This window comes from Protopterus annectens, chromosome 2.part0 (assembly GCF_019279795.1).
Source record: "Protopterus annectens isolate FY-2018-M chromosome 2.part0, PAN1.0, whole genome shotgun sequence".
NCBI classification, from domain to species: Eukaryota; Metazoa; Chordata; order Ceratodontiformes; family Protopteridae; genus Protopterus; species Protopterus annectens.
In genome coordinates, this window is record NC_056728.1 from 114885775 (window position 1) to 114912490 (window position 26716).

Consider the following 26716-nt stretch of genomic DNA (forward strand, 5'->3'; position numbering starts at 1 on the left):
CAGACATAATGACTGTTCTACATACCTTATTAGTAACCCAACGTATCGTTAACAGTTGATTCAATCCTTTTCGGTTTGTGTTTCAATGTTATTTGTAATGTTCCTCTGGTATATACAGATGGTTTGAATGTGTGATAACACAGCCTTTTCTCGTTACATATCAGTAACATGTGGTATCCTGTCCACCAATTGCTGTTCCAAAGTAGTTAATTAGATGCACATCAGCTGTGCAGCTACTCCATTAGCCAATACCATGGCAACAGTGGTGTACAACTGAGTACTCCTTTTGGGCGTTGTCTGTTTGCCTTACTTTCCAGGAAGATGGCCTGGATGTGTTGTTTGTGATATATTTCAACAGCTATATGGAGACACACAAAAATATATTAGCTTCATGACTCCCGTGGACTGTGTGTAATGGCTAGACGATTTTGTTCTACATATGAGTACAGTTGTTATATTTCAGAACATTGCTACTTATGCAGGGTTTGTTTGTACCTGATACTTCTGCAGATGTTTAAGTCTGGCAAGGATGTTTGGGCAGCTCAAGGCTGTATGGCTATGCATGAACTGTTATGTGGTTTAGAGTGTGCTCACCAGACATCCTTGATTTGGTGTACAAGTGTAGCATACTGTGCTGTTACTCAGTAATTGCTAACACATCCTGGTGTACACACAACCCTCTGAAATGGAATTAGTACAAACAAACCCTGCAGCTGTCCCATTGTATAACGGCAGCTATTTCACATGGGGGCATGTTAGTGTGTCTCTGACAAGGTATGTTAAGGCTTCTGCAGATGTCGTACAGTGAGTGAATGATTTGTGATGTTATTACAGTTTGTATTGTAATATGTTTGGGTGTGGGGGTGATGGTGGGTGTGCATAGCAGATGCAAGTGTGAAGGAACTGCTTTTATACATAATCGATATGTGCGTGAGGGTTCCTTCCCTATTTGAACACCTATCCTTTTGTGGACTAATACAATGGTAATTGCAGGCTGATTCATTAAGGCACTGTTATGTGGTTCCTGTATAGCATGCAGGTGATGTTAGTCCTTGAATCCCTTCAGTAATACATCTGAATGTAATAAAGTGTTGCTACATGAACGCTGTGTATTTCTGTCATAGGTATTTGTAGTCATCATAGTTGTGTTGGTGACTGACCCTCTTTGGCTAGGGTTGCCACCTTTTCATATGGCCATAGTGGGATATTTTCGGGCCGACACAAACCCATGGTCAGTACAAGGGATAGAACTTTCCTTTCTTGCCTAAATATAAGCTTATTCTTGTAGCAGTTTAGTTGCTTATCCTGTTTCTTGTAACATGTAGGTATTTTAGATACAGAAATAACTATTGTATGCAACTATTACAGTACATATGGGACATAATTATGTCCTACAATCCCAGGACATTTGCCACGTTTAATATATTTGGTCAGGACACAACTGCCCAAAGAGGGAGAGTCCCAAGCAAAGTGGGACAGGTGGTAACACTATCATTGACTCATGTCCATAGCACATATTTGTAATACTGTATAGGCATATACTCTCCATATCCTTTGTTCATAAAGGTTGGTAGTGGCGGAATGTGTGATTGCTATGGTCCATGTTATACACATATATGAACACTTCAACTGCTGTATACGGGATACCTACAGAATCCCGAAACCACAGAGGTCCGACGCTCACAGTACCGGGACCAGACTCCCATACCCCACATTACCGACAGCGACAGTAACTCGCGAAAGTACTACGAACATGGAACACACACACGCACACACAGACACACGGCTACTCACCACATCCAAACAAACCATCCTACACTACGTATGAGCAGGTGGCCAAACCCCCCTACACCCCCCATGTAGGTGTCTGTGCCCCCCATACCACCCCCTACTTTAATATTCTACCTCCTAGGTCACTCAAACAGATGCACAAAGCTAACCTACACCAACACATTACAGTCCCCCAAGAACACACACACCACACCCAGAACACACACTTACACACACTACAGCCCTAAGAAACACACTTACACACAGTAACCTACCTGAACCGCAACACCAGAAGCACTGACTAACTGTCCCTTAACATCATGATTTTACACCTCGCACATCTGGTGTTTCGGTACTGTGTTCTTTCGGACCTTAAGCCTCGGGATTACACGCGTCAGTATGTAAAGCAATCGTATGCGGTAGGTATCCCATTTATATGTACTTCCATGTTGTTAACCTATCTATATATCTACATATATATTGATATCCCCATATATCAACATATATCTCTCTCTCTCTCCCTCTCTCTCTTTTTATATATATGATGATGATGTATATGTATATATATATATATATATATATATATATATATATATATATATATATATATATAAAACATACACCTTTCATTGGGTACATGCTGGTTTGACCTATTTCAACACATTCCTACCTTTTGTGTTTTATCCTGTCAGTATACACGATTGCCATTGGTACATCTTAGGTAGCTTAGTGGTATGTTATTGTGATGAATGTATGCATGGTTGCGTGTTCTAATCCTAGCAGTGATATCTTACCTCTCAGAGCAGGCACTGGTAGTGCAAGGGTGATTAACGCACATTTCAGCAGTTGTGTCTTCCACATGTTTATTATTCTGTGGAGAACTACCTATATATGCAAGCTGTGTTTAAGGTATACTATGTAACATGTAAACATCTGTGAAGATTCCTGTGAGGGATACTCCCCATTATTTGGAACTACATCCCTGATTACATTATACAAAACCCCTCACTAACACTACAGGGAATCCTTGCAGAGTGGGTGGGAAACAGTGGATACACCCCAGGGATCCCACAATTGGCTCTGATCCACAGACAGTTAGTTAATCGATGGGGTGGCGACAGCAGACACTTTTTGCCTATGCTTATGAGTGGCCTCGGCAGTTGGGCATGTACCTATCTATGTATCTATGAACCTGTACATACAGTATGGACACATGCTGATAGCTTAATTTACTGTTCAGGTATTGATTTACCTTGTTCCAATGGCGGTTGTGTGTACAATAGTTTAGGGCTACCTATGTAGGATGCACACAGTAGACCATCTATACATGACAATTTACAGGTGGTCGTGTGTGTGTGCCATCCATGTTTGCTGTGTGTGCAGGTGGAGAAGGGTGTCAGTCCATGAGTGCCTGCACTGTAAGTGTGTGTGCTATACGTTTCCTCTTTGCCAAGGCATGGGCATACTGGGTATGCCTCCATCTGCCTACTGGGGCTGGCACAGGGTGTTCATGGTCTGAGTCCCTCTGTGCCTGTGAGGCCCTTGGCAATGGTGGTGAGCTGTGAGGGCCTTCACCAGTCTGTCCCTGCTGCAGCTGTTTCCGCAGGATCATATTGTGTAGTATGGCACATACTGTGATGATGTGGACACACGTTCCTGGAGAGTACTGCAAGGCTCCACCAGATATGTCCAAGTGGGAACCGTGATTTCAGCATCCCAAACATGATCTCTATGATGATTCTGGTTTCTGCGTGTGCCTCATTATGGCATTCTTGCATGGCTGTGTGTGCATTTCTGATGGGAGTCATCATCCACGGTTCCAGTGCATAGCCAGCATCCCCCGCCAGGTGGCCATATGGGATGTCCCCCCTGGCAAGTACCTGATACAGCTGTGAGGCATGCCAGATGTGGGAGTCATGATAGCTTCCTGAGCTGCCAGCACACACATCCATGATAATGCCCTGGGCATTGCACACGACCTGGCAGTTGATGGAGGGGAATCCCTTGTGGTTTATGTAGCACCTACCCTGCTCACTGGGTGGTGACTTGATGTGTATGTGCATGCAGTCAATTGCACCCAGTACCTCCGGGTAGTCTGCCACATGGTGGAAGAGACGCATATGGCTGGCCAACTCCTCCTGCGTTTGGGGGAAGTATATGTGCTCATTGGCATGTGGTAACATGGCATCCAGGAACTGGTGGAGTACCCTGGATGCTGATGCCTGTGAGATCCCCCATGATATCCTTAGTTGGCCTTTGGAAAGTACCTGTGGCTAGTATTCTCAAGCTTACACAAACCTTCGTGTCCACTGGGATGGGTTCCCCGCTGTTACTTCTGGCTCTGAGGCATGGCTGGCACAGCTCAACAAGTTGCTGTATGATGTCCCTGTCCACCCTGTAATGCTCTACTATCTCCAGATCATGTAGCCCCTGGTAGGTTACCCTAGGTATGAACACTCTTCTCCTCCGGTGCCTGTGATGGTTGTCAGCATCATCCTCCACACCACCGTCAGTCTCCAACACATGCAGGTGACTCAAAGCTATGGCAGCCCCTAACATGTACATATTAAAAGTTCCCCATCTGTATACACCAATGGTGCAGAGTGTCTGGGAATACACAAGTGTGTGTGAGGTGCTTTTACACCTTATACTATTGTGCAATGGATGATGATGGTGTAATTGGGCATGTTTGTGCTATTCCAGCTGCAAAGTATCTTAATTATTGCTTTGACAGCAGGTACTGCTATTGTGGTGCCTTTGGTGTTGACTTACGCTTGGCTGCCATGATTCATCTATTGCCCTTTACTTCAATTTTCAACCCGATTCCCCTCCCATTGTCAGGCATGCATCCAGCTGCCGGCTTTCTTGTTTTGTACTTTCACAACCCAGGATTGTGTTGGGAAATGTGTTATGTAGCTGATCTACTGCAAGTTTGCTTTGTTCTGCTGTGACAGTTCTCTTTTCTTTGCTGTACGGCACCTCCCCTTTCCTGTTCTGCAGGTAGCTGCTAGCAGCCTTGTTAGCTGTTGTCTATGGCCCACTGTGAGTTTCTAGGTCTTAATTACTTATTTGTACTCCAATTACCAAGCTGCAGCATTTCCTTATTGTCTTCCCATATCCTTTCTGTTTCAGCTGTGGTGCACACCTTGCACAGCCATTTACCGGGTTTCATGCACGTTTTCATCCACGTTCACATGAACTTTCAGTTACCTTGTGTGCTGTCAGCTAAGCAAAGCTATGGCTACTTCCACACCCCTATCCTGCGGCTTTGCTTAGCAACACGCAACATGGATTAGCAATGATCCAATGTGCTTACAGCTACGGTGGCGCGTCCATCTCTTGATGTCATGTTTACCTCCAGGCCACTCCTCGGTGTTGTACCGCTACACCGTGTGGTACATCCTTACGCCGGCAGGGCATTTGCGATTCAGTAATACTTGACTCATTTGCATAGCATTGACTGCTAATTCCTAGTTACTGCATGGAACACTGTCACAGACCCTTAGCAACCCTTGCGCCATGGTTGTGGTGTAGCATGCATGCCATTGACTATTATGGGGATATCATGACTTGTGTTACATTGCAGTTTTATGACATCTAAATATATTTTCCTTGTGATCCCGTTTGCACACAGATGCACTGCAGTTTTACTTTGCGTTAGTGTGGACATGACATTAAATGTTATTTTTTTATATGGTGTGCATGTTGTTTTATGCCATTGGCTATATATTTAGCAATTGGTATATATTAACATTATAATACGTAAGTTTGGTCCGCTTTCATGGCTCTGATTTTATGTTTGACAAAATGTAAACCGTTTTTTTTTTTTTTTCTTGGTTTACATTTTTGCATGCTTAAGCTACGCCTGCACCACTTCATAAATTGCTATATACCTTCATTTGCATGCTACACTGCTGCGCATGGGGTAATTAGCATACATGCATCGGGAGCTGCGCAGCTCTGGTGTATGCTGGTAGCGCACGTGGAAACAGCTCGTACCTGAATCGCTCGGCGGCCATATTTGGTGTTAGATCGCTGACGCTACTCCAGCGCCTGGCGCAGGCTTCATGAATCCCAGGGAATGTGTTTCCCTAGCAACACAATGTCATGGACACTGAGATTGGTGAAGGGATAAGCTTTACAACTGTAAGATATAGTAGTTGAAAAAATGTCAATACGTCTCTTATATGGCTCTGTCTGTGACCATTAGCTATTTTAGGGGCAGTATTTTCATAGCAAGCTAGTCAGGGATGTCTAGAGTTTTTTTCTGTGTGCAACATATCTCTATTTACTGTCTTTGCTTGTGTGCCAACCTGTGTATATTTTACTCTGAAGTTTTACCATTTTCTTCATTCTTCAAAATTCATTGTTTTCCTTTAAGCTCTAGTGGCTAGTATTTATTTATTATAAGTTTATTTATGCACTGTTTATGTGAGAAGAGGCTGACCACTATTTACACAGTTGGTAAGCATGGTTTATGGCTCATGTCTACAAGATTGCTTTGGCTGACTACTAGTTAAGGATATATTGATAACAGAATTTCATAGTTGGCTTTATTTAACATCAGAGAGATAACTTGAAGTCTCTGACTTACTTCAGAGTAGTGGAAGGACTACCAGGCCAGGAAAAAGCTGTGGGGAATTGAAGAATTCTGCCAGTCTTCCCTGGGAAGTCTGTGTGTGTGTGTGTGTGTGTGTGTGTGTGTGTGTGTGTGTGTGTGTGTGTGTGTGTGTGTGTGTGTGTGTGTGTGTGTGTGTGCACATGTGTGCGTGTGTGTGTGTATGAAAATAATACTTTGTGTGAAAGGCAGTTAGCATGGATAAAAACATAAAGGGGCACTGGAAAACAATAGTTCAAAGAGAGGGAGAGGGAGAGAGAGAGAGAGAGAGAGAGAGAGAAAGAGAGAGAGGGTGGGACTCTGTAAGTGGACATTGCACCATTTGATTTGGGTATGGAGATTGGAAGCCATATCCAGGAAGGCAGTGCATATTCCCTTTATGCTCTTGGAGCCAAGTTGTGTTCTGTGGATTAATTATTGAAGCAGATGTGTGTGCATTTCTGTGCTATCACTTCATCCATTGTTGTGATAATGGTGTCACCTCATTCTTCACATTGGGTAGTAGTGGTGCCGCCAATCCTTCACATGTGGTTGGCAGTGGTTAGGTTCAAACCACATCAAGGACAGTCCACCACTATGCATAATACTTTGCACAGAATTATATAGTTTGGGCACTTTTTAACCAAGTATCTTGACTGACAGCATGTATAGCATCTGAGTCAGCATAGTTTATGAGCAGTCCCATTTGGTTCAGCTTCTTTCTGCTTCCCACAGTTTTTATGAGAAGGGAAAAAATAACAGGAAACATCAGGGATGTTCTACAAAATCTAGGATCATTAAGAAGTATGGTTTGTGTCTTAACTTGAATGCCCATGGATATATCTGGACTCTTGTGACTACAGGTCTACTGCAAATTTTTTCTTATCTGGATATGTGTCTGTTATTCTAAAAGTGTATTAATTCTGGTTTAAGCACTTGGGCTTTCAAGCCAGTTATTTTACATTAAGAGGGTTCGTGGTCTGCACTCTTGTGGGAGGAGAGGCTGGACTCTGCCCTTCTGAGCTGGGAATTTCTGGTTGAAGGCTTATAGTGCATGCATATCTGAACTGTTTCTTACTGAAGTTGGTGCGCCTTGTTTGCTGTGGCATAGACTGGATTCGGGCCTGCTGGATCTGGCTTTGTTTGTGTAACTTGAGCACTAATCCAGACATTCTCTAAAGTATTCAATGGTATTTATTACTGCTCGGTTGTAACTTGATTAAAGTGTAGCTATCATTCTAGTCTTTTGGATTAAGCACTTGGGCTTCAGACCAGTTGTTTTACATTAGGAAGGTTTGTGGCAAGCACTGTGGTGGCAGGACAGGTAGCATTCATCCTTCTAAGTTGGGAACTGCTGATTGAGAGCCCAGTGTCCAAGTGTATTAGTTCTGGTTTAGGCACTTGGGCTTCAGGCCAGTTGTTTTACATTAAGAAGGTTTGTGGTCTGCACTCTTGTGGGAGAAGAGGCTGGGCTCTGCCCTTCTGAGCTGGAAATTTCTGGTTAAAGGTTTATAGTGCCTGAATATTTGAACTGTATCTTACTGAAATTGGTACACCTTGTTTGCTCTAGCATAGACTAGATCCAGGCCTGCTGAATCTAGCTTTGTTTATATGCTTGTTGTTTGTTTGCTTGTTATTTCCCTGGAAGCTAATTCCACCTAATAGGCAACTTCTCAGCGCTTCTGTGGATCACTAGTGATATCTGCATTGCTTACTGTACTTATTTCCTTGTTTCACTTGAAAGAAAGTTACTGTTTGTCGTTTTGCATTTAGTTACTTGTAACACATTGCACTCAAGTTACCTGGCACTTGCTCACTAAAGCAATTATATAAGTCAGCACTAAAAATTAAAGCACTACACCCTCACTCCCCACTGGCCCTTGTTTTCAATTAAGGATTTCCCAATATTATTCTAGCATGTCCAAAGGTCAGTTGTCAATCTCCTCTCCGGTCCAGCTGGTGAATCTGGGAATCTTGAGGCAATGTTATAACTGCCTCATGTACACAGACAACCCTCTCCTCCTCCCACATAACACAAATACTTGCGAGAGATGCAGCTATTTAGCCAAACTGGAGGCTGAGCTCTCTCAACTCAGGACTGGCAAGACCAGACAGGAGGAGAAGGCAACTACACACACCACAAAACCAGCCTCACATAATGCTACCACTCCACTGAATCAAACACATAAACACACAAAGACATACTCAGAGGCTCTGAGTAAAATTTACCTAAACAGCAGAGGCCTCCAAAGCAGACACCCAAACAACTGCTACCTCAAGACACCCCACAAGCAACACATAAACCACAAAAGCAGTGTGCAAAGCAGTCACAGCCCTTAAGGCCAAATACAACACCAAACATACTTGTCATAGGTGACTCCATAGTCAGACACACTGACGTCCCACTCACCAGGCTGAACAAGGAGAGGGTCACAGTAAGCTGCCTATCGGGCGCTAGAATCCGCCACATAACACAAGCACTCGGGTCACTCCACGGCAAGTACAAATATGACACAGTCATTGTCCATGCTGGTGTGAACGACCTGAGATGTACCTCCCTGGACTACATGAAAAGAGACATAGAGGAGCTCTCTGATTATGTAGCCCAGGCAGGTATGACCCTAACCCTGAGCAGTATACTTCCTTCACCAAGAATGATGCCACAATATAGAGACAAGATGATCAGCTTTAACAATTGGCTTATTGTCTGGTGTCATTCAAAGGGGATCCATTGTCTGTCTGCCTGGGATGACATGCTTGACAAGCCACACTGCTTCGCAAGGGACGGCTTGCACCTGTCACCCCTGGGATTCCAGATATTGGCTAAGGCTCTTGCCACCCCCATAGTGCCTTTTTTAGGCAAGGCTCAAATTCTAAACCTACCACCCTAGAAAACAAAAATGGGAAGAAACTGAGGGTAATGCTGCTCAATGCCAGAAGTCTAAATCTCAAAATGCACGCACTCGAGGCCCTTCTCAGTATGGAGAACATCGATGTCTGTGCTGTAACTGGAACCTGGTTCAAGGCTCCTGAGAGCACCCGGCACTATTAGGTTATACCTCATATCATGCTCCGCCCCAAAACCCGGACCACACCACAAAAGGAGGGTGTATCCATATTCATAAAGGATACCCACACCTCCAGGTTGGTGGCAACGCACAAAGCTTCGAAACCATCCAGGTGCAACTAACCATAGGCAAAACTGCTCTACAAATTGTAGCATGCTACAGGCCACCCTCTCAAACTCAGGAAACCCACACAGCCTTCCTGAAGACACTGGAGGGTATAAATGTATCTCCAAACACCATCATATTGGGTGACTTCAACTACCCGAATATAGACTGGGAACATTACTCAAGCCCTAACTTTCTAGCCCAACGGTTCCTGGAGTTCATAAATTCAAATGCCATGGAACAGCTAGTCACTGTTCCCACGAGAGGAGAAAATATACTAGATCTCATTGTCACAAACATGGGGACAAAATGCTCCACACCGAAGTATATCCCTCATTGGTGAGATCTGATCATAAACTAATCTCACTGGAAATCCACATCCCGCCCCCACCCCAAACAAAAGACCATAGTGAAGAACTTCTCTAAAGCAAACTTCACACTACTCAAGACTGGTGTGGTATCCTTCAAGGCCCCTGAGCCAGAGGAAACCACAACCCAAGCTCTGGAAGCCCTTACAAATGCCTTCTATGAACACCTCCAGGACTGCATGGATCAGGCAATCCCAAATAAAACCAAGACTCTTTCCACAAAGGGCAAATGTCCAGTCTGGTGGACCCCAGCCATTAACAAACTTTACAATAAGAGGAGAAAGCTATTACATGATAGAACAAAATCCATAAAAGGGAAGTCACCCCTGATCATTATTAGTAAAAAAATACGAGCACTCATAAAATCAACTAAGGCCAATTTTGAGAGAAAAATTGCCATGGATTCAAAGGACAATCATAAGGCCTTTTTCAGCTATGTTAGGAACCTGGGTGGAAACTCCCAGATATGCTCAGAATTAGTCCAAAATGATACAAAATCACTGAACCCACAGACATTGCCAACATACTGGCAGACAGGTTCAGTGCAAACTTCACCCCCCCCCCCCTAAAGGAGAGATAACTATCCCAGCCGAGTGTAGCCTCCCGGACATCTCAAATGCACAGGTGAAAGCTGCTCTCTCTAAAGCTAAAAACACAGCATCAATGGGACCGGATGGTGTCCCGGCTGTGTGCTACATGTGCTAAATGTGGAATTAAACCCGCACACAAGGCAGCTGATTAATCCCAGCCTTACCACAGGATACGTGCCCAAGGATTGGCGTGACGGCAACTGTGGTCCCACTCCACAAAGGCGCCTCTACGGACCCTGGTAATTACCGCCCATAAGCTTAACAAGTCTAGTCTGCAAAGCTATGGAGAGGATCATAATGGAGCTCATAAACAAAGATATAGGGGACTTGTAGACATTGGACCCGACCCAGTTTGGCTTTGTCAAGGGAAGATCATGCCTTTTGAACTTGGTCGACTTCTTGAAACAGTCACCAAGGCCATTGATGAGGAAAGGCAGTCCATACAGCCTACCTTGACCTTGCAAAGGCTTTCGACACAATACCCCACTCGGGTATTGTAGAAAAACTTACCAGCTTAAATGTAAACCCATATGTCACAAGATGGGTTGCAAACTGGCTTAAGGACAGAACCCACAGGGTTAGAGTTGCTGGCGCTGTGTCAGACTCCAAGCCGGTCACAAGTGGTGTCCCACAGGGCTAGGTCCTTGGCTCCTATTGTTTGGCATCTACTTCTCAGAAGTACAGGCCAACATGGGAGGACTTTGGCTGACAAAGTTTGCAGACGACTGCAAACTGGGCCATAGTGGAAAGTGCATCGGACACGGATATCCTTCAGAAGGGACTCACGGAAACAGATAGCTGGTGCCAGAGCCATGGCCTGAAGTTAAACGCCAAAAAATGTATAGTCATACCCTTCGGGAAAAACAAGGTAACCCCAAGCTACCATATAGGTGGCAATCCACTAAGCACAGAAGAGGTTATCAGGGACCTGGGGACCCAGGTTGACAGTGGCCTTTCTTTTGACACCCACGTTGCTAAAGTGGTTAGAAAGACCTTCTACATTGCCCACCTGATCATGAAGGGATTCACATCCAGATCTAGTGAGGTCATTGTTCCCCTGTACTCTTCACTTATCAGACCAATGATCGAGTACAATGCCCCATTCGGGATGTATCTCACCCGACATCTGCAGCAATTGTAGAGACCCCAAAAGTTCCTCACCAAAAGGATAAAGGGACTCCAAAATCTGTCATATGCTGCCAGATTGAAGAAACTCCAGCTCTATTCAGTCGCATACCGTCTGCTCAGAGGTGACATGTGCCTGACATACAAGGCCATGTCCAACCTGGAATTAATGGACATGCTCCACCTCAAAAAATCCAAATCCACCAAAACCACTAGAGCAAGCGACTTAAACCTTAGCACGGATATAAATAGGACATGCTGGAGGGATATATTTATCACTCAGAGACTCCCTATGCTGTGGAATAAAATCCCGGTCCATGTGAGGCAGAGCACCTCGCTGACTCTGTTCAAGAGAAATCTAGACCTGTGGATGGGAGATCGTAGGTTTACCCCGGGAATCATCTCTGTGTCACTGCTGGACAGAGGCACAACAAACTAATGGGCACAGTATTTTTTCATATAAGGGGTGGCATATGCCACAAAAATTTGGGCTAGGCTTATAAATGCCTTAGGGCAGATAGCCTAGTATAAACCTATGAACCTATGAACCTATATTTGGCTAACCAAGGACCTTTGGAATCTAGAGAAGACATTGTTGTGGCCGATAGCATTTATGCTTGTGGTGCCTTTACTTTAGATTGCTGACACATGGAATAAGGGGCAGGTAATGTAGCTTGGTCAAACACTGAACTCATTTTGGTATAAGATTACCGAATGTCGGACTTTGCATCCTAGCAACAAAAAGACTTCTTTACTTTTCTGTCCATTTATAGCATCTCTTAATAGTCATTTAATATTTACCTGCTGTTTGGATATATGTGATGATAATTTTCTTGCCTTAGTCTATGAGTGCGGTGATAAATGTGCTGCCATCTCCAAAACTAAATTGAGAATCTCTATGGTTTGATCTCAAAGTCTGTATCAGCCATTAAAAATATAAACTGGCTATCCCAGTTCTGTATCCAGAATTCATGCTGCATCCTCCTCACTCAAAGGTTGACATTGAAAACTATTTATTAGCCTTCCTTCTTGATTAATAAAATTAAGAAACTGTAGGATTTTATTTTATTCATGTACATATTGTTTGCTTGCTTGCTTTATTATTTATTTATTTATGAAACATGGATAAGATTGCAATGGTCACCTTTCAGCCCCAATCGACTTACAACAAAATTCAGAAACAAAGTTGAGCTACAGTATCCATCCATCCCACAATTGTTTTGTAACACTTGTGCATGAGAGGGCCACAGAGGCAGTTAGCTGAGAAGAGTAGGCCAGACTTCCTGTGAGAGCCCCAAGCAATCTCAGGAGACCTGACAGACATAATCACTCATGTACTGTGTCTGTCCCAGGGTCCCCATTCAGTGGCCGGTTCCTAGTACATATCCTGTAGGAAGCAGCCAGAAAACATTCTCACGAGGTACCCTAATAACATTGTTAGTGGTCACCTTAAAATTAGAGGAACAATGGCTGTACTGCAAGATCCTTCCAGATTGCCAAGCTCCTGTCACTTCACCATCCAGTCCTGTGCAATGTCTGTAATACTGTTGCACTGCATTATACAAGCATAATTAAAATGCATCCAGATAGTGCAGTAAAAATAAGCAAATAGATATTTTCTTAACAATAATTGTTACAAAAATATGTTTTCTTAAGAATAAATTTATAAAGTTCAGTTTAGTAAATCTTCTTATTATTTTCCTAAAATTAAACAATTATAAACAAATATGTATTACTGTCCTTTACATCCCTCCTGAGAGCAATACAGCTAGATATCCTACATTAATCCATAACACTTGAAATAACTTGGTTTATTGTGGCAACACCAAAATCAAACCAGTTTTGGCATAACTGCCTTCCTTAGTGATAACTCAAACTGTGCAACAAAGCAACAAAGTACACACACACATATTCATATATATATATATATATATATATATATATATATATATATATACTCACATTAGGTTAATTGCACATAATTAACAATTAGTCGTTGCACAAACAAGCTTGTTACTAATCATAAATGGTCATTAAGACCAGGGGGAATAACCCACCTAACTTTATAATCCAAGTCCTTTCTTTTGTATTTAATAGAGCATGCCAGCCTAACTTATTTGTCCTATCTCCCTGGATTTTGTCTATCACAACAAAAGTAAATCTTGCCTAACTGTGTACCATAGTATGTTTATTAAGAGCACTAGATAATCTCTTATTTCGAATATCACTAAAATGTTCACACATTCGTATACGTAGTGGGTAGGACATTTGCCCGACATAAAAGGCTGAGCAAGTTGCTAGATATATCAGCCAGTCCATACCACAATTATCAAAAATTTTATATTGTAAACCATACTGGTGTTTCTACTAGAAAATTGTTTTGATTTAAGCATGAACCCAACAATCTACCCCCAATAAGCTCCAATTGTTGATACGAAGAATGCATGCCCCCATGATATTTGTAGTGACTGAAATAGGACCCCAAAGTCTGCCCCTTCCGATAGGAAAACTGGCACCTAGGAGTAAGGACCTCACTAAGTTCATTATTCGCTAATAAAATGTTCCAATTGCAGTTAATAACATCCCAGATGACATTAATATTATGTCCATTTGTAGTGACAAATCTAATAGTATTGTTATTCTATATTCCAACAAATCCGATCTGTCCTGTTTAGAAACCCAGTTACTGGCAGATATAATATTGCCATATCCGTAGCCCCTTTCTTGAAACCTATGAATTAAATTCTGTGGTAGGTCTCATAGCTGCCCCTGGTAGAACAAATGCGCTTAATACGCATGATTTTAGATTTAGGTATGTTTTTGATTATGTGTCGTTAGATGCAGGCTAGTAGCGAACAATAAATTGTTATATTGGGGGCATTTCCGAAATACATGTGTGCTAAGAGTATCATCAGCAATCCTAACAACCATAATATCTAAAAAGTTAATTTGCTTGGAATCACAATTCAATGTGAACTCTATGCTCCATTTATTTTCATTGAGATATTGAACAAATTCCAACAAATTACTTTTATCCGCTCGCCATACCATCCAACAGTCATCGAGGTAACATCTCCAAATGTCCAATTCCCCCCATAGAAATATTGTGATGACTGTCATAAATCAAATGTTCTTCCAGGAACCCCATAAATAAATCAGCATATATGGGTACAAACAAAGCTCCCATAGCAGTACCTTGTATCTGCCAATAGCATTCTTCCTGAAAATAAAACACATTTTGGTCAAAACATGTTCGGCCAAACATATCACTAGAGTATTAAATCCAGGAGGATATATGTCAGCCCTATCCAACCAGTATTGCAGTGCTTGAAGACCTGCCCAATGCAGAATGTTCACTGACAAACTCGTGTCCACCTTCTTTCTATACTTGTCTAAAGCTTTTGACACAGTTCAGCATAGCAAACGTCTGCTTCAAATGTCCTCATTAGGTCTCTCTCAGCCTACCCTTCTATGGTTCAAAAGCTACCTATCACTCAGTAAAATGGCATTTTATCCTCTCTCCATACCTCCCGTCACCACCAGTGTACCACAAGGCTCTGTCCCCTCCTCTTTAACATTCTAGCCAATACCCTCCACACACCAACACAAAAGGCCTCCTTAATACAGTACACAGATGACACCACACTCATTTGCACATTTAACAAAAAGTTGCTCAGGAAGCTTTAACAGACACTGAAATTTGGCTTTGTAACTCACAACTGATGCTCAACCCTGAAGAAAAAACAAAGAAATGTTTCTCCAAATCACTCTCATATGAAAAATTTTAAGACCTATCTCTTGAAAATAAAACCATTGAAGTCACTTCTCATGGCAAATTATTAGGGATGATAATCTTAAATTTGACCAGTATATGCAAAATTGCATAAGAAAAACTCATGAAAATTTAGGGATGCTTTATAAAGCCAAAACCTTTCTCATCAATGCATCTAAAGCTACACTTGCCACTACTTATCTCCTCCCTACACTTCTTTATGGTGCTCACATTCTTACTAACCTCCAAGCATCACAAAAATCAAAACTTGACAACGCTATAACAAAATTGCTAAATTTGCAGAACATAACCCTTTCAGAACCCACCACTGTATAGCACTAAAAAGCAGTGGCAGCTGGTGACTTCAAATCAAAGGGGGGGCTGCAGGAGACAGCTGAATGGATGGGGCCAATGGGAAGAGGTGTGGCCAACTAGAAAGGGGAGGGGCTATGCTCAAAACCTCAAAAAAACTGGAACTTTAATTAAAATACGCTGCCCTGGGTGCCAAACCGTCATTATGAGAGTCCAATCAAGACAAAATGAAGTGTAGAAAAAAACATTGGCTACATGACAGCTTACTTAATATCTAAATGGAAACAAAAAGGTTGTGAGGCATGAAAAAATAAAATACTTTTTAAATACATTACTGAAATGCCAGTCAAAATCAAGTATAAGAAAAACAAGCAGCACTCAACTCAAACCACTTCTCCTTGCACTGCAGTTCTAATTATAATTTATATTCAGCTTTATAAAAGTACCAAGTAACATGCTGAAAGTAGCAATCTCTATGATACCCCCACTTGTAAAAATGTTTCTTACCCCAAAGAAAAACCCTGCTGCCTGACAACAACTATCTACTTGTTTCATGGAGAAAACATGATCAAAGTAAAAAATGAACAGCAAACAAGAAACAAGCTCAAGATAAATTGCTTAAAGGATTACTGCAAAGGTTATAGTCCACACATGATAGATTATCATTCTGTTTAGTTTACGGGTAAAGCCTGCAAAGATGACTGCAAGTCTCCAACAAGGGTAATGAGCTTCTTAAAATACTGTAATCCAGTCCTTTATTACAAATACTGTCATATGCATTTTCAATTCTTTAACCGTATGCTTATTAAAGCTTACTCGCATCTTACAATCTCAGACAAGCTTACCTGGTGGTCATGAAAGCATTGCTACTTAAACACAGAGCAATAGACACTTTCTGAATAATAAGAAGCATAAATCATCAGTATAAAAATATGACAGAAAACCAGAACATTCTGCAAAATCAAGCAAGGACAGATGAAAAGTCACTGTAGTACTTGTGTCTACCTTGGATGGGGGGATACTCTGCACACTTACACTGCATAACTGCTCCTTCCCTTGCTTGAACACATCCAGAGTCACTACATGGGGAAGTGGGTGCAACAAGTATGTCACAATTTGAAATGTCTATGGCTGACTGTGATGGCCCTCACACATCTGTCATACCTCTCAACCTCAGAGCAAGAAATCTGGACAAAGTCATACATAGAAATGGGACAAAGGCCCAAAAATAAGAACAATATTTAAATATTGCTCTTATAAACTTTCTAATAGAATAGTAGGTCTTGCATTAGTATGAATTTTCTGAAGGGTATGAAATCTGAAACTCAAATGTCTGTCATTATTTTCTAACTTCAGTCTTTAATGATTTGTCACTAATTTGCCACAAAACCACAATCTTATGAAAAATGGACCAAAAATATGATGCAAAAATATAAAATAGCCACACAATACAGCTGGGAACCTGTCAAAGAAGGACACTTTTTTAATATTAGTACTGTTAACCTGAGCAGCTGACAAAATAAATGAATCTACATGTATTTCTGAAATAAAGTAATCTGTAACTCTGATTATTACAGTAATTTATTCATTGTAAACCCTCCACATTTTCTTCCAAAATTGCCATTTTGCTGAAGGATTATTAGAGGGAGAGCAACATCTTGAGCCAAAATCAGGGACAGTTGAAAGGTTTGGATATGCCTAATTCTATAAAGCAATTTATTTGTTGTACCTCTCAACCTGTTAACGCAGGAAATCTGGACAAGGCCAAATATATTGGGGGAACATACAAACAGTACAAAAAAATGCTCTTGTATAAACTTAGTTGATAGAGTAACAGGTCTTGCTTTAACATGCATTTTTGTAAAGGTTATTAAGTCTGAAACTCAATGTCTGTCATATTTAGTGACTTAATTCCTAAATGATTTGCCAGAAAACCACAAATTTTATGAGGAACAAACCAAAAATAAGAAGCAAAAATCTATTCATTCTGTGAAAATCTGGACAGTTGAGAGATATAGTTCAGCCAGGGCTGTCTGAGTTTGCCTCCCTTCCCCCTCACAAAATCATGGTCGAATGGAGCCTCCCCCCTGCAGCCATTCCAATGTCCCATTACTTGGCTATTTCACCCCATTTACCATAAACACTATAATGTGCATACTGCTTTACAAATACAATTTTGATTTCATTTGAAAGTTTTATTTTGCATTTTACAGCACAAACACTAAGACATCTGCCAAACAATACAATGCAGTCTCACAATGAAAATAGACTTAGCATTAAAACTTCTCTGACTTTGAAACTCACATTCATTGAAACAGCGTTGAAATCCACATTCAAAGAAAATACATTTGACTAGTATAAAGATTAACTTTGGGCTTTTTTCAAATGATAGGCCCCTTGCACACAAGACATACATCTGTTGTGTGATACACCTTCCTGATTGTATTAAATGATATTCCTTGTATAATACAGTACAGTTAGAGGGTGTTTTAAATTTATTGTTTTGAACATTTTTCCATTAAACAATGAAACAAAATGCATGCACCAATAATGACAAATCTGCCCAACTGAAACATTTCCATCATAAAAATCTACTCAAACTTCTACAGTCCACCAGTATCAGTAAATATGCACAATCTCTAAAGAAGTAAAAGTCATTTAAATAACTCCACATTAAAGAGATCTATAACTAATGAAGAAGTTGCTGCTAGCAAACAACTTTATATTTCATTATTTCATCTACAAATAAAGTGCCTGTGTCTTCACCAAAGAGGAAAATGTTAGTACAGCAACATCCACTGCCTGTGAGAGTAGAACCCACAGTCTTCTGCATCAAACGCAAGTACACTACCAGTTGTGCTATTAATAATGCAAGCCGATTTAGCATAAGCAGCACTAAAGTTCTCTTCCCCTGCAGCTCTCAGCTCTTTGTAAAATCTACTCGATACTCAACTATATCTCTTAACTTCGCAGCACAAGAAATCTGGAAAAAGCCAAAATTTATTGGGGGGGGGGGCAAAAGCCCAAGAAACAGAGACACATTTTAAACACTGCTTGTATAATCTTGGAAAGTTGCTAATATAAAATGCTATGTTATCATCATACATTTCACTGCCAGGTCTGGAACCCAGACCTTGTGCAAAACAGTCAGAGCAACATACCACTACGCCAAATCAGTAGTTTTATAAAAGAGATAAAGACTGAAACGTAAATGGCTACAATTTAGTGAATTCAGTTCTCACCATAGCTGTCAACCTCTTAACATCTTGTAAACTTAGAAAATTGCTAGAATAAAAGGTGTTGTGTTACTATGTACTTTCTGAAGAATATGAAGATATACTTTCTGAAGAATATGAAGATGTACTTTCTGAAGAATATGAAGTCTGAAATTCAAATGACTGCCAATTTTATTTATTTAACATTTGTTAACCAGGAAAGTCTGACTTGGAACAAAAGCAATTTTCAGCAGAGCCCCAGGGAGAAATACTGCAGACACATATCTTTGCAACATGGGAGGACACCAGAACAAACCCACACACAAACACAGGGAGAACATACAGACTCCACACAGAAGGCATTCCAACCAAGAATCAAACCAGACAACCTCTAGCTGTGAAGCTACAATGCTATCACTGAACCATCAACTATTTAAGGAATTAAAAATTTAGAAACCACAGATTTTATGAGGTAGAACAGAACAAAATATGAGGCAAAAAGCTGCAAAAGTTTCACAAATGGTGGTGGGTAAGGAATTCAGGTTCTTGCTACCTGCACCCAGGGTTCAAGCCTGAGGTATTCTCTAACCAGCAGGTATCCTGAGTTCTCTCTATAGCCACCATTATAAATCAACTGGGGCATTACATACATACACACACACACACACACACACACACACACACACACACACACACACACACACACACACCTGCTGCCTTCTTCCTGAGGCAGCAGTCCGGATTCACTTTCTATGTGAGGTTAGGAGAAGTTATTGGATTGTCATTGTGGTTCACAGCTGGGTTATTGGATTGTCATTGTGGTTCACAGCTGGGGGAACTACCTCATCAACTAACATATGCACACCTTCTTACCACCTATAAAATTATCCAGTATCCATCTGCATGTCTAGCACTAAAAAATATTCTACACAACTGTGTTCCCAGTCAGTCATTGTGATCCAGTGACCAAAAACTCTTTGTTGGTCTACAAGCCTAGCAAATCTGCTGGGCATTGTCTGTACTCATACCCATTCTGAAAGGCTTCCTAGTCAAAAGCTGGCTCTGTTCTTGCTCAACACTAGGGTAAACTACATCCCTTAACGTGAACAAATACCTGTTCATACCTTGCATCTCCTCACTCTCCCTTCTTCACTCTCTTCATTACGTCTATCAAAACGTGAAAGTGGATGTCACAAGAAGCAAAGCAATGATATTAGTTATTATGCAAATTAGTGTCATGTGCAATTAAATGAATTTAAGATGTAGCAAACATAAATACAAAAGAAATTGGGTAATACATATTGTTCTTTCATTATGTTCAACTAAAGGAAATGCTTTATTTTATCAATAAATTCCAAGAGGGTGAAGATTCCACTACGGATGGTACATAGTTCTGTACCAACTGCAATTCATTTAATATTTGAAGATATTTAATTTAACATCATCATCATTTTTTTTTCATTTCAGATTAAAATTACTCACAAGAATCAAGTGCCGATGCTGTTAGGACCTCCAATCAAAACAAATTTTTTTTTCCTGAAGAGGAGAAACCGGAGCAGAGATTAGCAGAATATTTTCAAGGCTGCCTCCATCACAGAATGCAAATATGCCATGTGGACAACTGATCATTGTTTAATTTTTTATTTTCATTATTACATTGGACCTTCTGTAGGAAAACTGAATCATTCAGAAGATGGTTGCAAAATGATGCTGCAAAAGACTATCAAGTTCTGCTGCAAGCTGTGGTTCATTAAAGGTTTGAATCTAGCACTGACCAAGATTTACTTACAATTTACACTTTGCTCTTTAGATATTTTCCAATGCACAGTATTAATTTATGATATACAGAAAAGCAAAAGTGCACAGCATATGTGGGTTACAGAACTGTTAATCTAGATTAACAGATCTTGTTAGCAGAAAGTTCATCAGTTTTACTCCTCTAAAAATTGATTTTTACTTTGTCTTGCTTTATATTGAAAGTTATTAGTCACCACTGAGATCATATCAGAGATTATACAGAAGCATTTTAGATGTTTCTTTTTTCATTATTTGTCTTTATTGTAAAAGCATAGAACTTAAGTCCTTCTGAAAGTTAATACTCTGAAAAATTATTCAAAAGCATCCCTAACGGCTGTGTCTCCATAGCTAGTTCCATTGACATGCAGGCATAAAAGCCTCAATATAGTCCAGTAACATGAGATTGGTTAATGCATAAGAGATACAAGATGGGAATGAGAGTGCCCATCCAAAGAAGGAATGACATGATCTGATGCTATCCAGTCATGTAGAAGAAGGAAGGTATTACAAGTCGCCGTCATGAGTGTGGGCATTCTGTCAGTGCTTCAGTGGCAATTCTTATTGCATGTGCACAGGAGGATGAACCTGTACCATGGACACTGTCATGGTCTCAACAATGATGTTAACTATCTGTTGTCTTGACCGGGAGAAGGATTAGATTTAGTCCCTTATTCTCAATATGCCATCATGTGTGCATTCACTGCTGTGTCCTCCTGTATGATGACCTCTGCCGACCACCACTCACCCTCCCTGGGAGAGACCCAGGGTGGAGGAACAAATACGGCTCACTGGTAGGAAGAGAAGGAGATATGACAGTCAGCAGGCAAAGCTGGAAAATGCTTAATAAAAAAATAAATCTGCTTACCCCAAACAAAAGCACAGCTCTTGGATGGTAGACAAAAGGATCTGCCTTAAGACTGCATCCTGAAATGTAGCATCTTGCAGACTGAAAATGTTTTGTAATGCACTGTGTACTACTACAGAGCAATTAAAGTACAACCATACCTGCAGACTAAAATGAGTGGCTTTCATATTAATTTGACATTTCCTTAAATACTGCATCTCCTGTGTCCAACTAAGTGATATGTATTATTTACCAGTTTTCATTTCCTAAAATGGTCTGATGAGAGCTATTATGCAATGTCATTTCATTTTATATCCAATGTTCATTTTTACAAAAAAATACATAAAGACAAAAGCATTTCTGTGGTCCTGTCTATCCATTCATTTACACTGCAGTGCTGTGACAGTCAGCTTTGTTTCTCTGTCAATGGAAAGACTGTCGTTTATCTTTTTATGACTGTCTTTGATTTTTATTATTGGCCTTTTTCAGAGTCTTGAAAAAAGAAGGCAACGTTTATTTTGTTCATCTTCATAACTGTAGTGCCAGGCTATAGTTCCTAGCTGAGCTAAGAAGATCGTCACATGAAACTGACAAATTACACTGAAAAGACCCAAGGACCATGTACCAAATTTCAAGACTTTTTTATTTGTTCTGTAGATAGATTCTTTTAACAAGAATCAATGATCTAATTAATTTTTTTCCTTAATGCCGTTGCTGTTTTGAAGTAGTTGCTCCTTCTGTCCTCAGTGGTATCTGTTATATATAATAGATGCCATGACAAATGCTGCAACACTGATGTGAGATTGCCATTAATGCCAAAATGAAACATCAGAATCAGCTATAACTAGGAAGTAGAGGGACTCCCATTATGTTTTTCTTTATATGTTTCACTCCAGGAAAAAGACAAGGAACAAACGTTTGTGATGCAACAAATTTTCCAATTGGGTAATGCTGTCATTTAAAATTCTTGAGCATAGAAAGGAAATCCTATTACTCTAAGTATTTCTGTGAATTTACTTGCACTGGGTCATTTACAAAACTAACTTTGCTCTCACTGAAGATACCTGTTCAGGACAGTTACAAAAAGAATAAAAACAAGCCATCGAGAGACAAGACGCAGGTTCATACTGAATACCCAGTTCCACAGAAAGTGGTGTGGAACCTTCTTAACATTTTTAATGACACCAGTCTGCATTACCAAGCATGTTCCTGTTCTGTCAGTATAACAAAATGGGGAGGTGCAATTCGCTTTTAGTTTTTGTTTCATCTTTCTGTTTGTAAGCCAATTTATATGTCATTCTGCAGCACTAAGCAAAATTGTGCTACATCTAAGATACAAATTCCAGTTTTTGAAATTGTACTTGTATCTTTAAGAGACAGGAGGTGAAGTCAGCTGTTTCATACTAGTCCCAACAAAAAATAAGAGTTGCTTTGTTTGAAGTAATACAATACTGCAGATTTCATTCCTATATATATTATATTTTTTGTTTAGTAGTCAATATTATGCATTTTATTTAGATCACCAAGGTTCTAGATTTCTATTTATTTCAGTAAGTGATCCTGTATGTGATATTCAAAGGTTTAGTCATTTTAACATTTTAAATTGATATGAAAGACAGTGAAACACACTTATGACACTTTTTATTTTCTTACATTAGTGTTCTTTTCTGTATATAATTTGTATATTTATTATATCTGCATTTTATTTAACACAAATAATTTCAAAAAGTAGTACATCTAATATATAAAGATTAACAGGCAGTATATGTTTGTTTTTTTCAAGTAAGGCTTAAACAGGTTTTCATAATGCTTTAACTTAAAAACAAATGTAATGCAAAAATACTAAGTCATGACCATACTTTTAAAAACTCCCTCTTTGTGGTGGTTTTGTTCTCATGCATGAAAAATAAACCAGAAAATTATTGAGATTAAAATACTGGATAGCAAAACTGAAAACTCAGATGTTAAATCCCATCAGCCCATTCACTTCAGGTGTTTGTTGTGTGACTTTGTAAAAAGTCAATTAAACTGCCTGAATTCCATTATTATTCCAACCCAAAAGGGCCTATAGTCATAGTTAACAACTCATGACATTAAAATAAATCAATAAGTATGGTCAGAACATGAGATATTTTAATAGTAAGGGTTTATCATGAACACTGCTTCATTAACTTGAGCATGACTAACTTTTATTTTTTTTATCAATATATTTTATTAAACATTCTTTAGAATCTACTTAAGATGCTAAGAAAATTGATAACTACTCTAACATTCAGATGAGTAGTGATTTTTTTAATGAGCTAAGCAAACATTTTTCTACTAAATATTCTAACTTTACTACATGCCACCATAAATGTTTTTTTTAGAAGTTCTCCTTCCCTCTAGTATGCCTTAAACATAAATGCAACTATAATATCATAGTTGCTTTGAAGCAGAGCTTCCAATTCTCTCTGAAAAAAAAAGCATATATGTTGCATCAAAATATTAATTTTGGTTTTCAATGACTGGCAAAACCTAAGAGCAAAGATAAAAGAAAAATAGTGGAGTGCATGTGTTCACTATGTGAGATGTTTTGACCTCTTAAATAGCAAAATTATTGAAACTGCAGTCTTTAGAATTGTAAAACATTTTTTTCATATCAATCCTTTGAATAATGTTTCTTTTGGTGGGGAAAACTGCTTTCAGGAAATTAAATACAGCAGACAATGATTTGACTTGAGGATCATTAAATAAGTGTAAATAATAAAATACTATAGAAATCTGTCCTTAATTAAATTAAAACATGCATGCTATGACTCTTAAGAAAGGAAGGAATGATGCTGCTGTTGACAAAACCATGTTTCCTAGTTTCATAGGTTGTTACTAAACTAATGACCATGAAGAGCCTTACAAACCTAGCCATGCACCTCAAACACATCTGGACCCAAGTATTACAGGCATCTCTGTGGGTGGGAGGCATGTCAGTAGGGGGTAACTAAGGGGTTTGTAGAATGGGATGTTAGGATGATACTTTTGTTATTGATGCCTACTGTCCATAAGGGACATGGGAGCCAAACCAGGGGAAAATTTACAATTTCAAATCCAATTTTCTGGCTTTCATTTCAATATGGTTAGGGATGATCTCTGTTTTACATGGATGGGAAGCCTATTCAATAGCATGGGCATCGTTTGGGACCCATATCTGTCTCTCCAGCATGTTCTGTTTATGTCATGAGTGAAGTTCAAATCCCCGGGTGTAACATTTCTGGTGAAGTTTGTTTTGCACATGTGCAACAAATACATCAGGGTTGATTCTGAGGAAACACTGTAAGTCAGGCAACGATCCCCTCTCAGCAGCTTTAGGAGACTGAATGCAGAGGCAGAGCATTTAGGTGACCAGTATAGGGCAGGGTATTCATGTCCTGAATTCTCCTGGTGAGAAACCTTTGTGGATTGCTGAAAGTGTTAAACTTTTTTGTATAATGTTGGTGTCTTGGGGGCAATCTATAATAGCTCCTATTTATGGTCATCTCCACATTTGGTGAGCCAGAGGCTTTGAATGTTAGCATTGGTAAACAGGAATGGTCCAAAGATAAGAATCAAACCCTGTACCTTGTATGTCTGAGGTAAACACTGTAACCATTATGCCAGCCCTCATTTTAAATAAGACACATTGGTTGATAGATAAGTACTAGACTAACTGCCCTTGCAGGGCATTTGGTGCCTAGATAATTTCCCTTTGAAGATAAGAATGAAACCATGTACCTTGTGCATGGGAGGTAAAGACCTTCACTAATATGCCACTACACAACTGGTCCCCTATTGTAGCTCCTTTAATCAACATCAGATTATTCAAACCAGAAGCAAACAAAAAACAAAAACCTTGGGAGGTTGATAGTCAAAGCAGCAACACTGACAATGTTGCAAAACATTTTTTTTTTGCAGGGAACAAGATCACCCAGCACCATCCCAGTATGGAGCAAATTCCCCACATCCCTGAACATATATATATCTGTAGAGAGAGAGAGAGTGTGTGTGTTAGAGAAATATATAAATAGATATAGCACTGCTAATAAGAAAAACATAGCTTGGTACAGGACTGCCTTTCTGCAAATCAGCCACTTGCAAAATACTGCAGAAAGTGACTCGGTGTTTGAACCGGATGAAAATGATGATAAAGATTTCATTCCAAGGAACAATATCAAGGCTAAATAAGTAGCAGCAGGGTTAGCATGCTTGCTTAGTTACAATATTTCTGACTCACAGCACCAGGGTTAGGTGTTCCAATCTAACCTCTTCTCACTGTCTATGTTTGGTTTTAAATGTTCTATGTCCACATGGATTTTGCAAAGTACTCTAGTTTCTTCCCATTTGCCAGAACACATGCTGGTTGATTACCTGTATTAAATGTTAATGTCATGTGTTGCTTTTATCCTTCTCTTGTGGTCCAGGTCATGACTGACAAAAGGCCCATGGTCCAGCCTATCTACACAATTTACAAATGTTATAGCTAAACAAAGAAAGAAATGAGTGCACAAAAAAACAAACATGCATGGGGGAGTTACATATATACTTAGTGTACTGCAGATGAGAAAAAATACACAACAAAGAGAGCAGACATTGAGGTTAGTTGCACATTGTCTGTAAAGCATGCTCCTATGGCAAAAATGCAAGTCTTGATATAATGTATTCTGTGTTATAAATATAGTAAGTGTATATCATCTTGATATCCCACTGACTGGCTATTTTTTTTTTCTGAAAGTAAGTACAGAATTTACATGCAAGAAAAATATTAGGTGGCCAATATAATGTTGTACTAGTATAAAAAAATTACCTGGAACACCAACAGTAGAGTGAATTTGCTGCCATTACATACAAAAAACACTAAATAAAGTGCATAAGAACATAACTGTACTTCATAAAACACAAAAAGCTAGTTAGCTCCAGCAAAATGTGCCATCATCACACTGCACATGCATACTGAATTGTTATTATACATCCTAGTAATGGCAAGCAAGTGTTTCTTTACAGTGACAAGAAACGTTGTCATAAAACACTAACACTTAACACGCCAGCATGTACAGCAATGCTCAAGTGATTTTTAGCATCACTGATTTTTATCTGTGACAGAAAACTGCTAAATAAGGAAAAATCTGTTAAACAGTTGTACTGTT

At 39.8% G+C, this 26716-nt stretch overlaps 1 protein-coding gene across 3 annotated transcripts in view; it reads left to right on the forward strand.

Annotated features, from left to right (window-relative positions):
* Positions 1-26308, forward strand: part of LOC122792986 (diacylglycerol kinase beta-like) — a 4078579-nt gene extending 4052271 nt beyond the window's left edge. For all 3 annotated transcript variants that reach the window (XM_044060599.1, XM_044060600.1, XM_044060601.1), the window contains one exon: positions 20390-26308. In XM_044060599.1, the coding sequence (XP_043916534.1) occupies positions 20390-20488 (99 nt within the window). In that variant the 3' untranslated portion in view covers positions 20489-26308. The remainder of the gene's footprint in view (positions 1-20389) is intronic.
* The last annotated feature ends 408 nt before the right edge of the window (positions 26309-26716 follow it).